The sequence below is a fragment of the Metopolophium dirhodum genome, chromosome 8 (genome assembly GCF_019925205.1).
Source record: "Metopolophium dirhodum isolate CAU chromosome 8, ASM1992520v1, whole genome shotgun sequence".
NCBI classification, from domain to species: Eukaryota; Metazoa; Arthropoda; class Insecta; order Hemiptera; family Aphididae; genus Metopolophium; species Metopolophium dirhodum.
This window is the reverse complement of record NC_083567.1, coordinates 2018441-2043923: the sequence shown is the minus strand read 5'-3', so window position 1 is coordinate 2043923 and position 25483 is coordinate 2018441. Positions and strand designations below refer to the sequence as shown.

At 29.8% G+C, this 25483-nt stretch overlaps 2 protein-coding genes and 1 pseudogene across 5 annotated transcripts; 1 reads left to right on the top strand and 2 right to left on the bottom strand.

The window, feature by feature from the left end:
• Positions 1-1004: 1004 nt before the first annotated feature.
• On the bottom strand, positions 1005-3059 carry LOC132950365 (endocuticle structural glycoprotein SgAbd-9-like). Its single transcript, XM_061021786.1, has 4 exons — positions 2901-3059; positions 2396-2721; positions 2139-2257; positions 1005-1246 (listed from the first exon to the last, which is right to left on the bottom strand). The coding sequence occupies exons 1-4, from the start codon at positions 2916-2918 to the stop codon at positions 1107-1109; spliced, it is 603 nt and encodes a 200-aa protein (XP_060877769.1). The 5' UTR covers positions 2919-3059; the 3' UTR covers positions 1005-1106.
• A 6734-nt stretch (positions 3060-9793) lies between these two features.
• On the top strand, positions 9794-25479 carry LOC132950880 (uncharacterized). Of its 4 annotated transcripts, none has more exons than XM_061022481.1 (6): positions 9794-9922; positions 23550-23737; positions 23803-24091; positions 24162-24221; positions 24492-24619; positions 25106-25479. In XM_061022481.1, the coding sequence occupies exons 3-6, from the start codon at positions 23824-23826 to the stop codon at positions 25352-25354; spliced, it is 705 nt and encodes a 234-aa protein (XP_060878464.1). In that variant the 5' UTR covers positions 9794-9922; positions 23550-23737; positions 23803-23823; the 3' UTR covers positions 25355-25479. The 4 variants fall into 4 exon arrangements, with proteins under 4 accessions (XP_060878464.1, XP_060878463.1, XP_060878465.1 ...); XM_061022480.1 differs by lacking the exon at positions 9794-9922 and adding an exon at positions 23304-23426; XM_061022482.1 differs by lacking the exon at positions 9794-9922 and having other exon boundaries at positions 23307-23737; positions 23812-24091.
• LOC132950639 (uncharacterized) lies at positions 18395-18922 on the bottom strand (annotated as a pseudogene).
• Positions 25480-25483: the final 4 nt, after the last annotated feature.

Sequence of the window (25483 nt, the reverse complement as noted above, 5' to 3'; positions counted from 1 at the left end):
CGAAAAATCCAAATAGGTTTTCAGAATTCTCATCACTTCACTGGTTAAATAGGTTTAGGTCTCTTTACGTTGGAAATATAACACGAATTCCTATATTAGGTATTAGAGTGTTAGACTAAGACAGAAAATGATTGTAAAAAAAACTCGTGTAAATGGATCCTAAAAATTAGTTAATAGTTATATGTAGGTACCTCCTGTGAAACTTATATATACTTTTGTTGAATTGATAACAACTTGATCTCTGCCTTGATAAAACAGATTCATCATGACAGGTGTGAATAATCTAGGAATTACTCGTAATAAATAAACTTTATAAATGAGCACCTAATATAACTATAATGTACTTAACGTAATACTTGAAGATCCTATTGCTCAATATATAGTGTTGGACGTAATATAAAACGAGGTGAGTTAATAATTTCCATTGCATTAAAGTCTTTTGTGTACCAATGTCGAATACCTTAACATGGATTATGAAACTTATATTCACGAGTCACACATTTAGTGCGTATAATGTTTTTACATTTTCACCAATAAACTTGTAAAAACAAGATTATAAAAAAGTGATTTATATGACGTATATTTATTAGAGATGTAAAATTTACGTAAATTTTGATAATTTTGGTATGTTATCATAGGAACACCCCAGAAACTCCTCTCTGTCGCATTTTCATGAACTTATAATATTATGGTAACATTTATTTTTTTTTATTTACCGGATAGTAGGGAGTTCAATTGAACAAGGTGGTCGTTATTTTAATTTTTTTTAAACTTTGTGACTTTCTATATATATATTTATATATTAAGTGGGGCACTCCAACACGAGACACGTTAATTAAAATATAATAATACCAAGTATAATTTTAAATATTTTTTTCCATTCTTTTGTAGCTCTTTGATTATTTGTTTACATAATATTTCGAACATAATTACTGCACGGTGTATTGTAATATACCAACTAATTGTAAACTGATTTTAGGAATTAGAAATAGAATACAAATTGTTTTTTTTTTCAATGTACATATCGCTTTATTGGATTATAATTCATTTTTTACAAATTTCGGGATTGGAATCATATTATTACACGTAAGTCGTTATAGGCATTATTATTTGTTGAATTGTGGTGGTTCTAGTTTGGCTTGGGCCACTTGTTGGGCTACTGCTCGTTGAATGGCCGGGTGGACTCCAGGTCCGGTTGGTTGATATCCATTTTCATCAGCTACATACGAAACTTCAATTGGAATTCCTGAAATAATTTTAAATTAATAATTATACTATAGGTGTCCAATTAAAATATATAAAAACATATTTAAGTTTGTATTTATTATAGAGTCGAATGCCTATATATATAATATGGAGGTATGTAATGTACAGTCATATTACGGCATTCACTCTAGAAAATATGACGATTGATTTGTCGAAGCTTAAATATAGGTAATTTTGCAATCATATAATATATTGCACATCTATAGTACCTGCGTATATTATATACCCATTGTACTTCAGTATAATATTGTACCTAATGTTTGACGACGATGGCTAGTAACAACTTTGCCGATAATATAATATAATGTCATCATACAAACCCAAATCTTGATGCATATAATAGATATGAATGCAATATAGGTATGCTATAAATAATATAAATTATTATATGTTTTAGTGTTATGCGGTCCATCATCTCTATTGTCGAACCGCGCGCGTTTATGTGAGTAGGTGCTAAGGTGCGTATCTTGTTGGTTCTTTGTTTACAATATTGTTCGGTATAGTATATTGTGTTTACAATGCGACCATCGTATTATATTATTACCTACGCTGCGGTATATAGCCGAAACGACTGCAAGTAAGAGTGACGAACATTCGAATTGCATTTCTTAAAAACTACCGCCGAATCAATCGCTGCTGGTATACACTAATATACCGTCGTCGATCGACTGCTTCTGAGTCGTATCGTACTCGTATAGATCGACTGTAGTTGTACATTTCATTACACACGGGTTGTGACCCACAAATTCCGGTGGACTGCACTCGCGTCGACCGCGAGGAGAGTAAATCGAATAAAAATTAAATGTACACACGCGAGTCTACGACGTGTTAGTTGTTATGCATGTTATTATATAGCACGTGAAGTTAGGTACCTTCTGGAGTTATGGCCGAGTACGATCCTTGGACGGCCATCACTGGCGGGTATCCTTGTACGGCCGGGTATCTCAGACCTCCAGCTTCCTGTCTCTGAGTTCCGTCGGCGGACTGGTAACTGTAAGCCGTGCACCCGACAAGCATAGGTTTATTATATCGTTAATGTAATACAGTATGGGTATAATATACGGTCGTACCACGGTACATTATAACACCTAAATAGGTACGTTGGGTAAGAAATACAAGGTAAACCCACCCGAAAGTGTAACTGCCCTCCGGGGAGATGTCGAACGACTGCTGTAAGATCGGCACGAACTGTCCGTTGTACGCGGGGTTTTGCCCGTTGTTGTAGAACCGCTGAGCGACGTTGGGTCCGCCGATGAACTGTGGCGGCAGCACGCCGTTGAACTGTTGCTGAGGTCCGCCAAAGTACTGTTGCGGGTACGCTCCGTTCGGTCTGAAGCCGTTGAAATAAGGCGACGGAGGCGATGGCGAAACGATCTGCACCGGTGCAGGCTGCACCGTCTGCGATGAGCAGCCCGCCACCATCAACACGGCAGTTATTCCAGCGAGACGCATTACCTGCAGCGGGACGGGGACAAGAAAAACATATTTTGAAAAGCGCGTTTTATAGAGTGACCGGGTTACAATATAGTTATTGCATTGTGCATATTGTTATTATATTTCGTCTGCGGAGGCGAGACGAAAGCGTAGGTATACTATGACACTATTATAGTCGTTGGAAAAACGAGTCAACTCACCACTCTAGAGCCAGACATGATTTTTGCAGTTGGAACTGAGAAACTTTGTTGTCTACGACGACGGTTGATATTATATTGGTGTATAATATGTAATAATAAGACGGTGTCTGTCGGATGAGCTCGTCGGATCAATACTGATGTCTGGATGGCCGAAACGGTCGTTTATAAACATTTCACGACCACGGCAATCTCTCCCGTTTTGCCTACTCCGCGAATCCGCGGTCTGCAGCCGCACAATAATAAGACATAACCCTGCAGCACACTATCGTTATTGAGCAATATACCACCGAGACCTAGCCGAGATGTTTTAGACGTATAATACACATCACGCATACCCATCGCCGTCACCGTGGATATTATGTACCAGTTATGCCAGTTATGGGTAGGTGCGTATTATTAATTGTTTTAACTGTGGGAAGTGAGCGACGTGAAAGAGGTAGTCCTCAAAACGAATTATTGCAGTTAAATCGATAAGACACTATATCATTATAATGCCATATACTACTGCACACACAGTGCGTGAATGATGTGCGATTCGTGTATATAGGTATATAGGTAGGTAACCTAACCTATACCATATACTATACACAACTTACGACGTTACCGAGTTGTTTTGACTTACGGGCATATATTATAATAATAATATAAAGGTCATCATCGCGGTGTTGACGCTTTAATGCATATTATACGTATTATATTTTTTATATTTTCATTAATATATATTATGTATATGTTATATTATTATATATACCATCTAAACCGACCCGTGCGTGAATACGATATATATAGGTGTATATATATCGCAGGCATATGTATTTTCCAATCCGCGTTCGTGAATTATTCAATCATAAATGTAAAGACAACTGAAGTGTTGTATACTTATATATATTATATTATATTATACGTGTATTGAAACATCTTCGGAAATTCGTGCAAAATTCGTTTACTCACGTTTTTGAAACGGATAATTATTATGGTTTTGAAGTAATACATAATAATAAGAGAGCGTTCATTAAATAATGCACAAGTATAAAAATAGTAATTACTAAATTATACATATCTGTATAATAACTAATGGGTATAATGGATATTTTGTGTTTACGTTGCATTACTATGTAGTTTTTTTTAAGTAAATAACTACATATTTTCATTTTAACTCCTAAATAATAGGTACCTATATTATTATCTATACCTACCCCGCACGAGTATAAGTTAAGTACACCCATGTATTTTTTTATTACAAAAATATTAACCAACAGTTGAAATTTGTAACTGTGTTTATAATATTTTATTTTTAACATTTTTTACTACCTATCATGGTTGATATATACAAGGTTATTGCATTTATACCATAGATAATATGAGAATTCAAATATTTAATGATAAAAACAAAAATGGCAGCGTAAAAGGAGCCAATAAAAATCAAGTATACATGCGCGGGAATTTTGAATTTGTTAGCTTTTGTCAGCGTGTTTTTGATGATAAGAAAAATTTATATTTGTGATATCCCTTTACGCAGCCATTTTGTTTCTGGTGATGACAATCCGAGTCAATATGCAATAATCTGTATATTTCAACCATGCTACTATCTATATGTTTAGATAGTACCAGCTACTACACATATTCAGTTTAAATGTTAAATTTTTTTGTTTGGACTGTTAGAGGATCCTGTATTTCTGTGCGACCTCAACAAAAATCGTACCACACAACATTTGAAATATCCAGTATACAAGATATACCTATATATAGATTCATGTACAACGCACGTAATGCAGATAAATTAACAACAATTAAAAATACAGACATTATATTTGATTTTAAACGATCAAAATAATGGTATCTAAATAATATGTAATATATTAATGTATTATAAGGTTAACACTTATTATAATATATAATTATATTGGCGTGTTAAAAAATGAAAATTTGCTCAACACGTCAACTGTTGACGAATTAGCTATAGGTATAGCTGCAGTACGTATAATGAATAGATATTAATACCCATTAAATATTACATATATTATCGTATACAACATAATATATCGATGAACAACCGACTTGGCGACTTCGAAGCTATCCGACTATTTTATATTATTTATAAGCGGTTGTTTATTTATTTTCCAGTATAGTTCGTGCATTATTACGACATGTCGGCAATAACATAATATTATGATAATAATATATGCGCTGGGTTTATCGTATTGAATCTCCTATATTCCCACAAGTAACTAAGAGTACCTCCTATACTCACCGAATACGCGCAGGTACGCGAAACTCGCATAAAATCATATCGCCAAAAATTACCTAAAATTACACGAACCAAATGCATAGGTGATTATGACTTAGGAGCGGTACACGTATATTATAAGAAATAATAGATCTGCAGCTAGCTTATTGTAATAATTAGTGGGCACTTAATAGGTATCTACCTATATAAAAGCGGGATTTATTAGTGATTATTACAGCTCGGCGCTTATTATAATTATACATTGTTCGTCCTGCAGCGCGTAGGTCCTCGGACGATCCCAACTTAGAAGACTTAAAACACATAATTATATAGCCACGTACTTACCTATTATATTATTATATATATATATATTTATTATATGTATATAATATATCATGACTTAGTGTTTTTATATATTTTTTTATTTGTTGATAACTTTAAACGCATTAACGTTAAATACAGTACCTACGCCTGCTATATGTATACAGAGTGATCCATTGAACTGGCTACCAGAAGAATTGCCTCAGTCGTCTTTAAATGATTTTGATAAAATAATATTATGTAGGTACCTACCTACTAGGTTGTGGTGGACTCTTTTTTAGCATAAGAAATTTACGATTTTTATTAGGTTTTTTTAATAAAGAATGTTCACTCGGTAAGAAAACTTAAAAATGTAATTTCTTATAGGTTTCTCATAAGTTGTTATTGTAGTAATTTTAAAAAAAGCTAAGCGTAAATTCACAGTAATTATTTATGAGTAGGTATCTGAATTCTAAAGTTAAAACTTTGACAAAATTAGTCAAAATCATGAAAATTTATAAATTTGTTCGAAATGCATTATATTTTTTATTTTTATATTTTTATATAAATTTTAAAATTGAATATAAGATCCCTCATTACTTTTTCTACATTAAACAAAAAAAAAAAAGTTTACTGGAACTTACATTTATTTTTTTATCAGCGTTTGAAGTTAAAATTTTTACGCCAGTGGATATTTACCCTTAAATAAACGATTATTCGTCGTGTTTTTATTTTCATATTTGATTGCAATTCGAAAACGAATAGCTGTAGATATACATATTTTCTTTGTATAATAGTACAATATCTATATGGTATATTTCAGTATTTCCCAAGCTTTTTGTTATGGCGACCCACAAAGTTACTTTTCCTAGGAAGGCGACCCTATACAAAAAATCAAGTACGCCATAATATAATAATATTAATAATAATTTTTGTTATAAGCAATTTCATTCATTTTAATAATATATAATGTAATATTGTTAAATGAAGACTTAATTCTGTTGAATGTATAGATTATTTCCAAATTCAAATACATTTTTTACTTTTTATTATTATTAGGAAACATATTTTTGTGTAAGAAAATAACATAACATTGTCTATAAGGTAGGTTTATGTATTTTTTTTAATGGGAAATCGTATTTATTTCCTATATTATGGTATCTTGAATATTTTAGAGGCTATGAATGGGTGAGGGGGTTGATATCCACTTGGAGCCTCCGCCTCCTTATCAATTATTATGATATTGCCACAGAATATATAGATATTGCTTAGGATCCTTAGGTACGGCTTTGGAAGCCTAATTATATAACTAATTAGTTGGTCACAAATACTCACATAGCTACATAGTATGTATAAAAAAATTACCCCAAAATCCAAATTATCTTTTTTTTAAATATAGTACTTATAGACTATAGGTTAGGTTAGGTTCATCAGTATATATAATAGATCATAGATGCCATGCTGGATAGCGCATTATATACGTGGTTCATTTTATATCGTAATATATACATTAAATTTCAAGTCTTAATTATTCTAAAAATATTGTGTTCTTTTTAACAAATATAATGCATATACCTACTGCTATTTTTTTCATATAAATGCATATTGTTTTATATTTGTATTTTAAGTAAATTTTCCACATATTATACAATATATAATATGAATTTTTAAATTTGAGAAAAAATTAATTAAAATTATTAAATAATAAATATTATTTTACAACAATTTATTGGTGAGCAAACTTCGCTCATTTACATTCGAAAAATTGTAGTCACAATGCAACTGACAATTGTTAATTTTAGTAAGAGTTAAATAATCATTTAATCATAAACACGCAATATTCATTTATAATTGAAATATTTATTATTGTACATACTTTTTATTGTTTTGTAGGTAAAAGACAAGAAAGAAAGAAAGAAAGAAAGAAAGAAAGAAAGAAAAATGGATACATAATGTTAATTTTTAAATCATTTGGTTTTTAATACGAAAATAAAATATTTTTAAGAGCATTTATGCATATTATTAGAGCATTTTATATGGTAAAGTTTTGGGACATAAATGCATATATTTTATTTCAAGGGTTTTTTATGCATGAAGTCCCTAATCCTAATAGTAAGCTATATTTCTATTCTCTAAAGTCTAAACTTCGAATATATGAATTTAAAAAAAGTTTCTTTAAAATTGAAAACCAATTTGAATATATGGTAAAATTATTGTCTATGATATAGACTATATAGTGTAGGTAGATACTATTACTTATCTATTATATGTGTAATAATTAAAATTGTTTAGATACGTAATCATTCAGTTGGCACAATAAAAATTATAACAAAATTAATATATTTTAACCATATTTTGGACACCAAGATGTTGATGATTGAATACTTCAATACATTTATTTTGTTTTCTACTTCTATTATACGAGAGTACGGGGTAACCCATGATAATCATATACGCAATCAAATAATAATTGTAAAGAAACTACAAATTCTAAAAAAAAAAAAACTTTAAAATATTACTACTTAATCAACTTATACTAAAATCAAAATAAGAGTATTACGTATCGTTACGTCAAATTTTAATTGCCATGAATTATAATATGTTTGGTAGAGATGTAAATAATAGTAAGACTAATTTACAGAAACAAATATCGAAGTTTATAAATTAGGTACAGCCTACGCTCTACAGGTAACATTATACGTAATGCTTCTTCTTGACTGTTAAGCACCTACCTATTTACTATTTAGGTTCGGTTTATGACTAACGAGGATATACGTTAGGTATACGTATACGTTATTATATGTATTATGTATATATATGTATATTATATTGTTGCCTGTTGCCTGTTACTTGTCAAATCAATGTTAAACAAGAAACAACATATAAAATCATATTTGCTCAGTTAAATGATGACCATGGATATAATATTCTCAACAATTTGTTTTGACCCGTTATATAAAACATAATATATAGGTAGGTAATATATAAAAATATGAAATAATATTTAATGTAGGTATTAATGGTTAATACTAATGGAACTCAGATGAGTTATTGACATTTGATTTTTATCCATTTTATGTTGGCAAATAATTAATATAATATATTATGCAAAGCAAATTGTTTTTTTCTTCAAATAAATGTGTACAACGTACAAAACATTTGACAGAATTATTACATGTGTAGGTCATAGGTGTACCAACTAACTTCAAAGTAGATTTGAATAAAATGTAAAAAAAAGAGCTACCTTCTAAAAACCAATTATCGTTTTTCGTTCTACAGTTCTATTTTAGGTGTATATGGAAAAATTATTAATTTACGAGTTTACAACCGGTTCCACGACTCAGATCTGGTGCTACCGCGCCTGTCAAGCATCATCGCAGTATTACTAGTATTAGGTGCCATCATCGCCTCACGGCACACACAATTCACGAATATTGTGAAATAAAGTTAACAGTTGTAGTACGGACATCTCAAAAAAAAAATTTAAAAAAATTACAACATCGGATTTGGATTACCTATATTAAATACTAGATGTTGTTTAAGTTTGACTTTTACCATCAAACCAACGAATTCATATTATTACTTCAACTTTCAGCTACCTGCCGATATTATAATTTATATCTGTAAATAGGTACTACATTATATTTAGGAACAGTTTATGAGTTTTAAATGTTTTTATGTGTATATGGACTGCAATAATTTCTAATGATTGTTCAAGTAATTGAGAGCTATCAAATTCAAATTTTACCTTTAGCATATACATAACTAATTATTTATACCCATATATAGCTACCTATGTATAAATATAAGTATTGTCAGCATTAATAACCTATTATAGGTACATGTATGGATAGCCGATAGATAGTGTAGGAAACTCGAAAATATAATTCATCATAATCCAGGATTTATGAGTGTAGAGTAGTTTTTAATTTTTTATAAAATATTGTATATAATATAGTATATACCGATTGTAGTGTTACGGCATTAATATCACGACTTTCATTAACGTATAACTAATATAAGTGCGTTTTTTTACTTAACCAATTTTGTCCTTAAACGCAATAGTAACGTTTTTGTCATGACATTACTCTTTTTTGAAATAATCTTTGACGATTTAGTACTACAGTCCGCAATAAATATTAAATTCTATTTAGAAATAATATATAATAATACGTTTTGCTTATCTGCAATGCAATGCGACAAATGTAATAATAACCATTGTAATAATAATAATGACCAATGTAATCGCGTCATCCAAATAACACCAAAAATGTTGATAATCTAGCGCGTCTTATATAGTTGGATAGATTAGGAATGTATAGTTTATAACCTGTGGGCTGTGGCATTATATAAGCATATAACTAATAAGACACCGGTGGAGACGTCTCGCGATAGTCATAAGCGAACTTTTGGGAGGGCCAAGGGTCAGCCTCCCACCATGCGAATGATTCCGATTTCTGAATCAGCATTTTGTCGAACAATGTTTTATATATATGTAGGTATTACAATATAGGTATTATAATATACTATTAGTGAAATATTTATCATGTCCAAAAATGACTAACCATGGCCCACCCGCGGTTAAAAGAGTAACTATAACTATAAAATATTTTCGTATGAACCTATTATAAGTAGCATGCTTCTAGATATTTTTCCTCTGCAAGGAAAATTGAGGAATCATAGATATTATGCTTTTGGGTATAGTTTAGAGGAAAAATATCAGAGGTATAATGAGACTATCATACTAAATTTTGTAAGGAATTTAATTTAATTAGTTTTTTGTTTTTATTGTTGATTTGCGTTTTTATGGCAATTAACAATGCGATATAAAAATCAGCCTTGCGAAAATCGGTTGGAAAATTAGTTATGTACCTAGTCCAAAATCATAGCCCAAGGTAATTAAACTCAAATTCAAAAGTTAAAATATATATTTTCTTTTCATTTATTAAAAATTGGCTGTCCCCCGCCCGGTGGGGCGTTTCCCGTGCTAATGATTTGTTTTTTTTAAATATATTTGTAAAAAAATGTACCTATATTATTGTATTACATCATATTTATACCTATTAATATAATAGTATGTAATATGTAACCAATGGCAACAATTTAAATAAATAAAATATTTTTTGTCACGCCTGCACCGAAAGTTTAGTTTTCGATGACGGTTGAAGCGTTGGAAAGCGATGTTTTTCCGTCCAGTGGAAATCCCCAAAAGTGCCGGGTGGTAAAATGGAAATCCCCAAAAGTACCGGGCGGTAAAATGGAAATCCCCAAGAGTACTGAGCTCAGATAACGCACGGGTATTCTCTGAACAAACAGACACTAAAATCTATACTACGATCCTCATAAAACATAAACTTTTGTTTACATCTTATATTCATATTATAACCTCCTTGCATGACGCGTAAACATTTTTCTTTCATATGAAATTGTTTTCGTATAATAATTTGGTTGATGCATAGATCCCCCGCACAACGCATTACCTTTGCCTTGATTACATTTTTTTATTCTTATTTTATTTTAATATAATAATTATTATTTATACTGAAATCTATACCACGGTCCTTAAAAAACATAAGCTTTTGGTTACATCTTATATTCATATTATAACCTCCATGCATGACCCTTAAAAAAATAAAAACAAATCGTTTCTTTTATGAAATATTGTTTTCGTAGAATAGTCTGCACGGTTTAAGATATAGTATATCTTAAACCGTGATAGTCTGGCTGTTGCATAGATCCTATCCTGAATTACCTTTGCCGTGATGGCGCGATCAGTGAACGCAGAGGCGTGACAAAAAATAGTATGTGTGGCTCGTGCGGGAAGGCAATTTCCGCCCTTGCCACACAATATACTATTTTTTTTGTGAGCTGAAAAAAATTATGTGTGAGCTACCCTCTGTAGTTTCTTATAGGCTATATGGGGTTGAAAAAATAAGCTATAAGCACCCTCTCAAGTCTCAAGGAATCTTATTGCTATAAATTGTATTGAAAAATATCCAGTACCTAGGTTATGAGTATATTAACATCGGATAAACCAACATCCATTTTTAGCAGTAAAAAATATCAAATATAATATATGCGTATCTTGGATTTAGTGAGCATCAGTTCATGCTATATTACAGGAAAGTCAGTTTCGGTATACCTTACGCATTGTGAACAACGTAATTTGACTGAGATGGGCAATATTCGCCTGTGGCGGATTGGATATAGCATTTCATATAAATCGTACGTAGTTGAGTAATTTAAAATACTCTCTACATTTTTCTGATATCTCTAAGAACGATTTAAAATGTTCACAAAATTAGTAAAGTATAGTTTGTGAGTTTAAAAGCTGGTATAAACCATACATTCGCAATACTCTCATATTTGTTTTAAGTATAATTTTTTATTATTATAATTATTCAAGGCCATACACTCGACGGTTTTATGCGTATGCTTTTATACCTCATCTGCCCAAGTAGCCATATGACAACCATTTATAAAAAAAAATGTTAAAATACTAATATCGGAAAATCCTTTCATATTGCATATCTAGGTCATTATAGAGGAACCACTATTCCAAATTTCATATTTATACGTTTTGTTTTTTTTGAAATGTAGCGATGAATGAGGGAATGAGTAAGTGAGTGAGTGAGTGGTATTTGGCTTTATAAATATTATAATAAAGCATATAGATTAAAATAATTGTTTGGTAACCTTGGTTACAAAAAAGTTAGACCGTCTTCGTTTGTCGATTGTCTTCGATTATTTTTAGTTTTTTTTTTTTTATTGAACTTAAGCCCGGTGACTATGGCCATTAGCTGTTGTAGGGGTTATGAACTGTGGTAGGGGTAAGGTTGGTACGGTAGGTTTTACGATTGTTTTTAACGGTTGTTACGATAGGTAGAAAACACGTGTATGTGTGGCAAGGTTTTTAACTACTATGAACCCGGGTGGTCACCCATCCGGGAGCTAGTAGCTGTGGCCGTTACTTACTCCCAGTCGCATTCCGCGACTGGTAGCAGCCAACGCGCCACGGCAAGCCACTATTTTTAGTTTGTTTTCTATAAATGTCGATAAAAAAATATTCGTTTGATCTAAACGCATAAAAATGTAATACGAGGTTCCTCATAAGTCGTTATTAAATAGCTATTTAAAAATATTAAAGATACATAGACACGATATAAGCGATTTAAGCATTCAACGTTACAAGAATGAATTCGATATTATTAATATTATTATTTATAACTAAGTGGCGTAATTACATATTAATTGTATTAATAATAATAGAAATTAGTATTATTATTTGTATATATCTGTACCTGAGAGGCTAAAGGGTCTAAGTCCATTATTGTACATTTTCAGGAGAGCCAAAAAACCGTTTTTCAACTATTTTTATTTTACTTAAATGACTGGTGTAAATTCAATTTAATGATTATACCAACAAGGTTTGTTTTAAATAATAAGCTGTAATATTCTCAATAAGATGAATATTTTTTTTTTTAATTATAACTTACCTATAATTGTTTATTTTACGATTTAAATGAAATGTTTTGGCCTTAGATCATTTTGCTCAATCACACAGTGGACTTGGACTCTATTAATCTCCATGTTAATTTTGATTATTTTGAAAATATTATATCATTGAGTGTAGTAAATACTAAATTTTAATATAGATAAAAATATTATAGTACAATATTGAATAATTTACAATTTTTATGAATTTTATTAAGGTATTAGTAAAGTTATATTGTATTCCAGTTAAATATAAAAATATTTTATCCCTATAAAAGGTCTTATTAGACCAATAAACAAAATTTAATTAAACAGTGTTGATAAAATTCAAAATAAGAACAAAACATATTTTAAAAACAAATCTTTATTAATCAAAACATAATAAATAAAAATGCATAACCATCTTGGTTTGATATTATAATCCAGGTTAGGTTATTATTAACTAGGTACCTAACTACATACAATATTAGAATACAATATAAACTAAAATATAATATAACTTATATCATAATATCTATGATACCTATTATATTACATATTTTAATATAATTTAAAATCCATAATACTATGTAATTATAATAATTAATAATTATAATATTATTTGGACTAACCTTTGTTAGAATTTGCAAGTGTTGAATTGCCATTTGCAAGGCTTACAAGTTTTCTCCCTCTGTTCATATTATTTAGTATATATTTTATATAATTTTTATAATATTATATTCTACACCTTGTGTATCACGTCATTATATTTTATAACATTCAAATTAATATGCTAATTTACTAACAAGTAACAACTAACAACTTTGGTTCTCTTCATAAAACAATAAAATAAAATAAATGATGATGATAATAATACCGTTATCAATTAGATCTAAGTCACAGCAAATCCTAGCAAGAAGAGCCAAGTCCAAAAATAGAATGTTATCAATTGGGTCCAAGTCCTTACAAGAATTTTGCAAAATGATCCAAGTCCTAATCATGGACTTGGATCATAATTCATAAATCAAAATAAATATTTGGACTTAGTTCTTTTTGTTATTTCCCAATATCTCGGTAAATATTCGTTATTGGACTAAAATGAAGATAGCTAAAATGACGCGCGTCAAAATTTCACATAAGAAAAAACCATAACCTCAATTTTGATAAAAGTGGACTTGGACCCTTTAGCCTCTCAGGTACAGATATATATAAATGGTTGCCATTGGGTACTCTGGCAGATTAGGTGAACAAGCATGCATCAAACTGTAGAGCTTCAATAAAGAAACTATATCTTAATATACCAAATGTATTTTGTGTAGTTTATATACTCAAAAACTACTCAATTTAATTTTACGAAAATCTCGGTGATTGTTTTTAGAGATGTCAAAAAAGTTTAGAAAGTAAGTATAGGTACCTAGCTTAAACCACGTTAAAAGTGCTAAATCCAATCCACGACTTGCGGTTGCCCACCTAGGTGCTAGATCGAATTATTTCATTAAGCTAGGAACACCGACACCGATTTGTCCATGAACTGAGGTACACTAAGACTGAGATACATTCAAACTAAGATACACCTATATAACGTATTACTATATATAGGGTTTGCCACAAAAAAGAACTACACACGAGCGAATAGTCGGGATATTCAGATAGTATGGTACAAAATATCCTAGTCTGACACATCATTTCTACTCAGAATTGTTTTATACAATAATATATTATTGAACAAATATAACACATCTTTAGTGACCCACTCGGTACCTACTAAACAGACTACAAGGAGGTACCAACTTGTCCACCTTTTTGTATCTAATATATAAAATTGTCGTGTCACAGTGTTAGTGATTGAACTCCTCCGAAACGGCTCGACAGATTTTGATCAAATTTTCTGTGTTTATTTGGTAGGGCTGAGAATACGTTTTAGGCTAATTTTAAAAGGGAATTGATCACCCCCGGGAGTTGCTCAAACAGAAATGTTTAGATTTACGATAGACATTTTTGTTTATCGATGGTTGATATGGACACAAACAAATAGAAAATATTCAAATTAAAAAAAAATAATAATATATAAATATTATTCTCAAATCCTAACCCACAGCAACCAATATTATTTTTTTTAATTCGAATATTTTCTATTTGTTTGTGTCATCAAAAATGCCAGCAAGACGTGATAGTGCCAATTTTTGTCGTAGAACAAATGCAGACGAGTACAACCACTTGCGTGTTGTAATCCATTAAGTCTGGTAAATGTTTATTACGATTTTATCTATCATACTTGATAATAATTGTATAATAATAAATAAAAAAGATTTGTAATATATAAATTATTATTATGTAACAAAATATATATATTTATACATTATACATACATAATATATACGAATGTATATATAATAATAATAATTATTTAATTATTATTATTATATATATATATATGTTATTGTAATTTATAATAAACATAAATAATAATTGGAACATTATTTAGTTTCAGTCAAGCCGTTTCGGAGGAGTTTAATAACAAACACTGTGCACGACATTTTTATATATTAGATATATTATATGTCAACTTAATATACTGTTGCACATTGTCCGCGATAAAAATGTGGTGGCCCTGAAAAGGGCCGTTTTAAATGGTCGGTTCTTAAAAGAACCGTTTATATTTACTGCCGATGTATACTATAATAATGTATATTATAATAATATGCATTCTCATTTCAAATACTATTAAAGAAGTACCTATTTCTAACTATTTATAAATTCAATAGTAGTGATCAGAACAACGTATATAAATACTAAATCGCTACTAACTTATACAAAATATGTATACAATTAAAATACAAGATGTAATATTATGTAAGTATAAAATGTATACTACCTAGCACCTTGGTGATATGATCGATTCGTATGCCGTAATGGTAAAATATGTAAACAATGGTGTCATTTAAATAATAGAATTAAATGATAATATTATGTTTTGAGGTACACATGGCATCGGCACCATGCGACTTAAACGTATTTTAGTTGGCCAAAAAAATGTTCTAACTTATTTCAAAATTTAACTATATTATAGGTGGTATATGTCGTACAACGAGAAAAATGTTCGGTAAAATTGTTCCCGATAGAACGACAGATACGTTACTCTGGCTTCTGCCGATAGTGCGTGTTATATCGACCAGGATTCATTTATCTGTAATGAGTCCTGTTGAGAGCCCATAATCGTTGTATGCAGATATTTAGGTAATTAAGGATTTTTTGCTGTTATGACAAAAATTTAAGTTTACGAAATGTAGTTTATTAATTTAAAATTCTTGTATATTTATATAAGATCCTGTAAAAAACGAACATACCTATATATATTTTAGATTCTGAGCGAAGCGATGAATGTATTGATTCTACAATGATGTGTGTTTTTTTTTTTATTTTTTTTTTTATTTTGTGTCTGACATCACCTTTTAGGACAGTAAAAGTGCTTGGATTTTCTTCAATAGTAACTTTTCTGATAGGAAAGTGAATCTAGTTGGTACTTTGGGGGGTCAAAAGTAAAAATTTCCCAGTAGTTTTCACAAGCGACGTGAAAAACAAAAGAAAAATTAAGGAAAAACGGGAAGTTTTAAGCAAAATCTGTTTTCGAGAAAATCGATTTTGGTTTTTGGTGTAACTCTAAAACAAATGACCGTAGGGACATGAAATTTTGACTGAATGTTTATATTAGCATTTTCTATACACCATAAAATTTACAAAATATTTTGACTCTTTTTGAGCTGTTTACGGCCATTGTCAGTTTTCAATTTTTTTAGTTTTTTTTTCTATAAATATCAATAAAATTTTATCTGTTGATTAAAAAAGCTTGAAAATTTAATGGAAGGCTCCTAGGTTATTATTTCAAAGGCAGATGAAAAAAATTAAAAATCCTTAGTCACAGTTTTTAATTATAAGCATTTAAAGTTCAAATTTTGACAAAATACGGAAAAATCACGAAAAATAGCAAATTATTTTGAGTTGAGAATTCATAAAAATTTTTCTTTTTAAATCTAAGATTTGAAAATGTAATATAAGATTACTCATAAGTTTGTCTACCTTTATCAAAAAAAAAAAATGTCTAGAAGAAACTTAAATTAAATTTTTATGAGCGTCTGAAATTTATATTTTTACAACATTTGATATTTACTCGATTTCTCATGTAACAATTTTCTTATTTTATTGTAATTAAAAAACGAATGACTGTAGATACTTGAAAATTTCACTGAATGTTCATATTAGCATTTTCTATACACCATAAAATGTTGAAAATATTTTGACTCTTTTTGAGCTGTTTACGAACATTGTCAGTTTTCAATTTTTTTAGTTTTTTTTTCTATAAATATCAATAAATTTTTATTTGTTGGGTAAAAAAGCGTGAAAATTTAATATAAGGCTCCTGATATATTGTTCTAATAGCAGTTGAAAAATATTAAAAATACATAGGCACAATTTTTTTTTATATGCATTTAAAGTTCAAATTTTGACAACATTTATCAAATTTATAATTTATAAATTATTTTATGGCTAAAGATTGAAAATTTAAAACAAGGCTCCGAGTAAATAGGTTATATATAAATTACTTTATTCACAATAATATCATCAAATATACTTGGTAAAATCATAGGCTGACTGACCGTTTTCGCTCAGAATCGTTTTTCTTATACAATGATATTATATCATTGAATTCAAATTTAACACCATCCATTACAGTGACCCACTTGTAACCTACTGTACAGCAGAGCGACATCCACTTATCCACCTTTTTAGTATATGACTCGTACATAGTTGAGTACAATACATTTACCGTACGAATATCCTGGAGAGATGTGGTAATGTACAGGACCAGCTATTTCAGCCGCGGGCTGCATTTCGCCCAAGACTGAAATTGCCTTCCCACACGAGCCACACATACTATTTTTTTGTCACGCCTCTGCATTCATCGATGACGGCAAAGGTAATGCAGCGATCTATGCAACAACTATAGACTATTATATTATACGACAATAATATTATATTTCATGAAAGAAACGATTTGGTTTTATTTATTTTAAGCGTCGCGCATGGAGGTTATAATATTATGATTATGAGGTGTAACCAAAAGTTTATAATTTGTAAGGAACCAACGACCATGGTATAGATTTCAGTGACTGTTTGTGCAGGGTACACGCGCGTTGCTCGTGAAATGCATGCGCAGCACTTTTGGGGATTTCCACTTTACCGCCCGGCACTATTAGGGATTCCCACTTTACTGCCCGCTGGAATGAAAAAGGACGCTTTCCAACGCTTCAACCACTATCGAAAACCAAACTTTCGGTGCAGGCGTTACAAAAAAAATGTTCAATATACAATCTGCGACAAAACCGATAAGATATATTTTACAAACTACAGCATTTTATTTTATATACCTTCTATATAATATACAGCTACCTATATACATATCGATACGATAACCTATATCATACACGTTTATCGTTTAATTAGGTATAATACGTATAATTATATTTGTTTCCTTGTCAAAGAGTTTTTATTTTTGTTAGTCGTAATATTCAAATTTATTAGAACTTCATGTACTTCATTAATATCCTTGTGAAATGGTGGGTGATATTTAGTTTTTTTTATAATATATAAATTTCTACTTATATATGAAATATCATTAGTCAGTAATTGTGTATCGTTTCCTAAACTACGGAATTCTTTTCTTATTATTTTAGATGGCATTTCGTTTGTATTGCTTTCAGATATTTTTCGTTTCATATTATTACTTACTGGCTTACTGCTTGACGTTCAATTGTAGAATCTGCTTCATGACTATGATCCAAAACTGATTTAACTTGTAGTAGAGTTTTTTCTTGTTGAAGACCAATTTTGCCAAACATATTTTCTTAGCGCATTCCCACGTTTTATTACCACTTAATTTTGATTCATATTTAAATTTGAATTAAAAAATGTTTAGCACTGTTAGTTGTTTGCCATTCTGGCTAAACATTGTTGTAAATTCCATCGCATTGAATAAATATTAAACTTTTAACTACTTCTACTAACATTTAACACTTGTAAGTAGGTAGGTACTAACTAATATTATCAAAAGTAAAGGAACCGATATTTCTATGTATTATTGTATTATGTTAAACTGTTGAATAGGGCCCAGCCCATTAACAAATAAATAAATAAATTACCGATATGTTTCGTTAAAACTTAAAAATACACTTGGATTTATCTTACCAATTTCTACGCAAGACGTAACATCACATAATTAATTAAACTATGTACGTACATAGGTACACGATATGTATATGATTTAGGTACTATAATATAGTATATAGAATAAATTGAATATAGAATAAATTTTTTTTTTGTCTCAGTTTACATATCAATTTTTAGAAAAAGGTTAATTTTGCCGCAGTTTATATACAGTCAAAAAAAAAAGCCAACTTCAACCTTTGTATGTTTATGTTTAAGTTTAAGTGTATCTTGCATTCTTGCCCGTTGCCTGCCGTTTTGTAAATCACCCCGTGTTGGAGATAAACATGCTTGCATAATAACTTTTATTGTTATAGCTATCAATCAACCTTACTTAAATAAATATTAAAAATCACACAGAAAATAATAATGAAAACATGATTTTTTGTTTTAACAATAATTTAAACGTTTTTTCTGTGTTGATGAAAAATCAATAGACAAAAAATGCCAAATGATTTGTGGGTGAGGAGATATAATACCATCATTCCCCTGATGCCCCCTCGGCCCTCCTCTCTTTATACTGCATAATAAATAATACTAGGTGTGTTAATTATTGATTCCGTGAATCGTTATATTTTATTTTCATAATAATGTTACCGTTACGATTTTTTCGAAAAGCTAGTAAAGATAATATTTATATACCTATTATACTGGGCCTGGCTATACATATAATGAGTAGAATAATAAAGAGTCATGGAGATGAGTATTATGACGTCATTCTTTTGAATAATTGGAGGTGATGCACTCAAAAATAAACCGTATAATATAATAATATATTATAGGTACATAATAGTGTTGTAATGTTTTATAGGGACGTCAATACGCTATTACTCATTATATAAGGCCACTTGTAGAAAAATATATTTTAAACAATAAGTATAATATGGGTAATTTATTAATGTGTCAATTTTACGAATAAATAATATAATTTCCCCGATGAACCAAACAAAATAGGTACAATACTGAATACAGTATAATATAAATATATAATATTGAATAGTGACTAAAAGCTAATTATTCAGATTCTTAAGAATCCCAAAAAATAGTGGAATAAAATTATAATAAATTTCAAAACATATAATAAGTACGTATCACCCGAATTCATTCAAACCCGATGTCATGGAACTATTATTCTTAGTACACAAAATGAAATAACTCAAAATCTAGGTACCTACTTGTACAACATTTTTATTTAATAAATACAAATTTTCAAAAATGTTCTGGTGTAAGACAGAAGTTTGTATCTCCACGGGTCACTTCTTTAGTAGTACATAAAAAATCAAGAATCTGAAAATATAGTCTTTAAGTAAGTATATTTAAAAATTCCAAAAATCAGATTTTAAATAACTGCATTATTTAAGAAAGAATGGGTGAGCATCCATTCTGAATCACACTGTATAATTATGTACCCACAACAGTTGATTTATATTTACTCTTCACTAATTCACTATTTCATTAGGTTTACCTACTACAGCCGTTGCCGTTTTTTATTTATTTTTCAAAACTAGATGTTATACGTCATACACTCTTATGATGTACAGGACGACTCTAATAACATAAAATATTAATTTGAAAGATTTAGTAACACGGGGTGCCACCATTGAGTGACTTCCCCCTCCCGTCAATCAAACCACATCAAATTTACTTAGTCTATACTATTTGTATAACGTGTGAATACAGATTGTAAATATAAATTTTTGTTCGATAAAAAAAAAAAAGATTTTGTAACTGAACCGTTTTCTGTATCCTGCTATTACATTAATATTTGTACGAATTATACGAAATTGAAATTAATGAACATTTTAATCAATTTATATCACCTGTATTTTGTTGTCTTCATAATTGTACCTACTTAAAAGTTATAATTTAATTTTTAATAAATTAAAAATACTTAAATATCTAGGTACTTAAAATTAAAATACAAAAATATCCTACTCAGGGAAGGTCGGGAGGAGTGGCCTAAATGGGAGTTTACCAATTGCGCTTAAAATTACCTTTTCATATACCAATTGCGCTCTAAACATTTTAGGGTTGATATACCAATTGCGCTCTAAAATGTTTAGGGTCGATAGACCAATTGCGCTTATACATTTTACACTACCTAAGGAAAACTTATTAGTCAGTTATAATTATATAATAAATGCTCGACCGGAGTTATACGATTTTTACGGGGGGTTGAGATCAAGTATTTGGTGACTGAAATATAATTTATGCCAACTGTAAAAATGTCGACCCGTAATTTCTTAAAACAAACTATGTGAAGTTCCTTATTTTTGGTTTTTCTGTAAAATAGGTTATAATATTTCTGTTAATTTTATTACCTTAGCACTACTTACCGCACATGAATTAAGGGCAGCACTTAACTCATGACCTATAAGTAACCGTTTCACTTACATAACATAAAAAATTCGAAGTACACGATATAACTGTACATCTCCATTTTATTCCATTTTTTGAGATGGTGCATTTTCAAAACTTAAACTCATCGAGAACTAATAACGGTTTACCTTTTTCACTAAGAGCTTGTTTAAAACGATCCATATTGTAACTTCAAACAACTCAAACTAATACTAAACGACTAAAAAGACATAAATATTGGGTATCATCAAAATGTTATTCTATATACAGTATTACAGTTTATTAGGCTGTCAATTAGCCTGATAAAATATATCCGATGATAATGAAAACTTGTTGTCGTCCATCACTCAAATGCATACTTCCGTAATCAAAATATGTGCGTAAGAATAATATCGTTCGATACAATTCCCGATACTGTTATAAAATATAATATAATAACCAGTAATCAATTATTGATCAATAAATACGTTTTTAATTTTTAAGAATTTTGGTGTTTTTATGTTGATGTTGATGGAATTAGATCGAACAACAATATTTTTATATTTGAAGGTAGCCGCTAGGTTAATTTGAATACAAGCGCAATTGGTATATTGACCGTTAAATATAAAGAGCGCAATTGGTGTACTAACCGTAAAATATAAGAGGCGCAATTGGTAGACTGACCCTAAAATACAAATTTTGTTTTAGGCGCAATTGGTCCATGCCCGCCTAAATAACATTCTCATACCTTAAAATTATAGGTACGAGGACCTTTTATTTTCACAAGTGACGGATACATAGGAGGGATGCTAGGGACATATGAGTACCTATTACTCGATAGTGGATACTATTATACGTCTATACCATTGATTATAAATAATATAGTTACTGAATTTATTTTATGCGTTGGAACGAATGCAGTTTAGCTTCAGAGTGATTTTTGAGAATTTTTTTTTCAAAATGTGTGTTGTAGCATGCTTAATATTTTGGTGGAATCAGCAATCAAAAATTACCTAACTTTTTATGTTATTGTTGATAAATTAAAAAAAAAACTCCGATTGATGGGTGGGAGTAGGTACGCAAAATTGTGAATTTCAAAAGGTCATAACTTTAAAACTAATTCCGACCGACAAATTCTGATTGCACCATTGTTCACAGTTAGTACGAGTTATGAGTATTTTAAGATGTACAAACTATTTTAAATTGTTTAGTAGGTACTCGTAACTTGGTTTAGAATTAATATATAATAAAAAGCCTATATGAGATGTCCCTAGATCTAATCTTTAAATTGTATAAGGGCCCGTTTTACAATCATAATTTAAACCTCGGTTACGCTTAACCTACTGATTTTACCGGCCGAATTCGACGGTTTAACCTTAGTTTAACTATTGTAATACAAACAGTCAGACAGTGGCGTCTACGCTGTAGCGAGTACTATAGGCATGAACATTAGAGAACTCTAATTCTCATGACTAATCTAGCCGTGTGCCCGTGTGGGAGTTAAGTATTGGAATTTCGAGTTAGAAATTTAGAATAGTCGAATGACATGATATGAAAACGAGGACACTTACCGTCTACCATAAACCAAAATTTGATAATATATTATTACCTGTAACAATATACCCGGTATAGCTTAACAACCTACCTGTTAACAGCAATCACCGAAAGATAAACTATTTGAAATGTTATTTGTTACCGCTATTGTTGCTGTCATGTGCCCATGTCCGATTGTCCGGTGCAATTTATTTTATTGTTGGCAAGGTCGATATACTTTGTCATGTATATAATATCCATCTTGTTTGTAGGTACACAATACAAATGGCGCGAAAATCGACATACCGATCGTTGTATTCTGATAATGATATGTGATGATAAAATATTGAAATTAACTACTAAGAATAATGACTATTGTACTATACTGAGTATAGGTACTGCTATTGTTCTTAATTGTTATTTTTTTACGACGTTGTAAAATAATATTTATTTTTTTAATTGTTATTTATATATTTAATTTTTACTATATAATTATTATAATTATATATTACCTTCAGGTTTTATTCATTACGTGCGAATTTATGATACCTACCTATTAAGATGGTTAATGTCGTACATCATTGCAACAGTGCAATATTCAATTAATTAACACAACTACCTAATAGGTAATTAAAATTCCGTTGTGAAATTACAGCCTGCAGGGCTAATTTAAAGTAACTTTTAGTGAACTGTATTTCTTGTTGAGGTAATTTCAACTTAAGTTTATGCTACAGCGTTACATTTCGCTGTTGTCCTAATTTTTAACTTAAGATTTTACAGATAAAAAGAACAATGAATAAAATGAATAATAATAACTATTATTTGAAGAGGAAAGACGTAACTGTGATATTTGTTAATTTATTGGTGCTGTCCTTAGTTATATATATTTATCATGTCGTTGACAATTTGAAAACTATGCTTTCAAACGAAAGGTTATGCATACTTAAAACATCTTCAAAGACTGGTTTAACTGATGGTGATATAAATGAAATTTATTTCGACTTTTCCAAAATGAAAAATTTAAATATTAGACACACCAGGTCGACCAAGTCTACAAAATGTAATTTTATATTTTTTTTCCAAACATGCATATTGTTTTGATATTTTTAATTTAATTTTCTTATTTCCAGTTCAAAATATGTGCTTGTTCTACTTGGCTCAACCAAATATAGATTTTGAACAAAATGGTAGTTTGTACAATATCATTCACTATAATTTTGTAAATCTGTAATTTACTACGTTTACACCTTGTCCACAAAAATGTATTGGGAATTTAACTAAGTTTCTTATATTGTTAATGATAGTTTAGTATGATCGATTTCAATGCGACAATGCATTAAGTCAATAATTGCTTCTAAGTGTTTGGACTGATTCAGTAGGCCTGATTGATTTCCTATCCTGGTGTAAACGTAGTATTTGTCGAATTTAAATTCAAATACTGACCATCATTTTATGAACAGGTATCTTGGGACCATGGATTTTGTCAAATAAAAGTTTACCAGTTGATTCGTATTCTCCTGTAAAATTAACTTCAAGAAGAACTTTGATAGAAATAGTTGACCCAGGACTTTATTTAGTTTACATACAGGTAATATATTTTCTTACTGATACATTTATCCTTAAAGAGTGCAACATTTGAATCAGTTGTCTTTGTCTAACGTATAAATATTATAATGTGGTAAAAACTTTTTTATTCTTAAAGAGTTTTGGTTGTGTGGTATAAATTAGGTAGGTATCAATATTAATTAACCTATTCTAAAAACGGTTTTGTATTCTCAAAAACTTTTCTAATAAAATTTTAAAAACAACACCTTTGTCAAAATACAAATAAATATCACAATTTCTTAATTTCATCTGTATGATTACAATAGAGAAGTAAAAAGAGCAATTTTTACACATAAACTGAGATACCAAATTTTACTGTTGCATCCTTTAAATAATGCCTAGTGTGCCCAATAATACCAATTTTCAAAGATATATAACCATGGTATATTTTAAAGGGACAGAAAGCAGAGTGCTTATAGTAAAATAGTGTAAATTAGTTCTGTACTTAATGAGTTTTATTTATTATTAGGTATATTATTTGTCATCTACTAAGAAGAACAGTTTTTCTATGACAAAAGTAACGGCTGATTTAAATGAAACACTGTCAGTATGTAGTGCAGTGGGTGTATCTGGAACAGAAATCTCGTGTTTCACATCTATTGTAGAATATTTCAAACCAGGAGAATCAATTTTAATTAGACTTAGGGAAATGTCAAGTGGTATAAACCTTAACCGTAAAGCTTCTCACACTTACCTTGGCTTTACTAAGCTATTGTAATAATTTCATCCCTGTAATACTGTGATAAAAATTCCTTTACGCTTTCACATTTTTTGATATATAATTTGATTTATATTTATATTACTAAATTAATTTTTTCAATAAACAGTATTATTTTAATGTTATTTA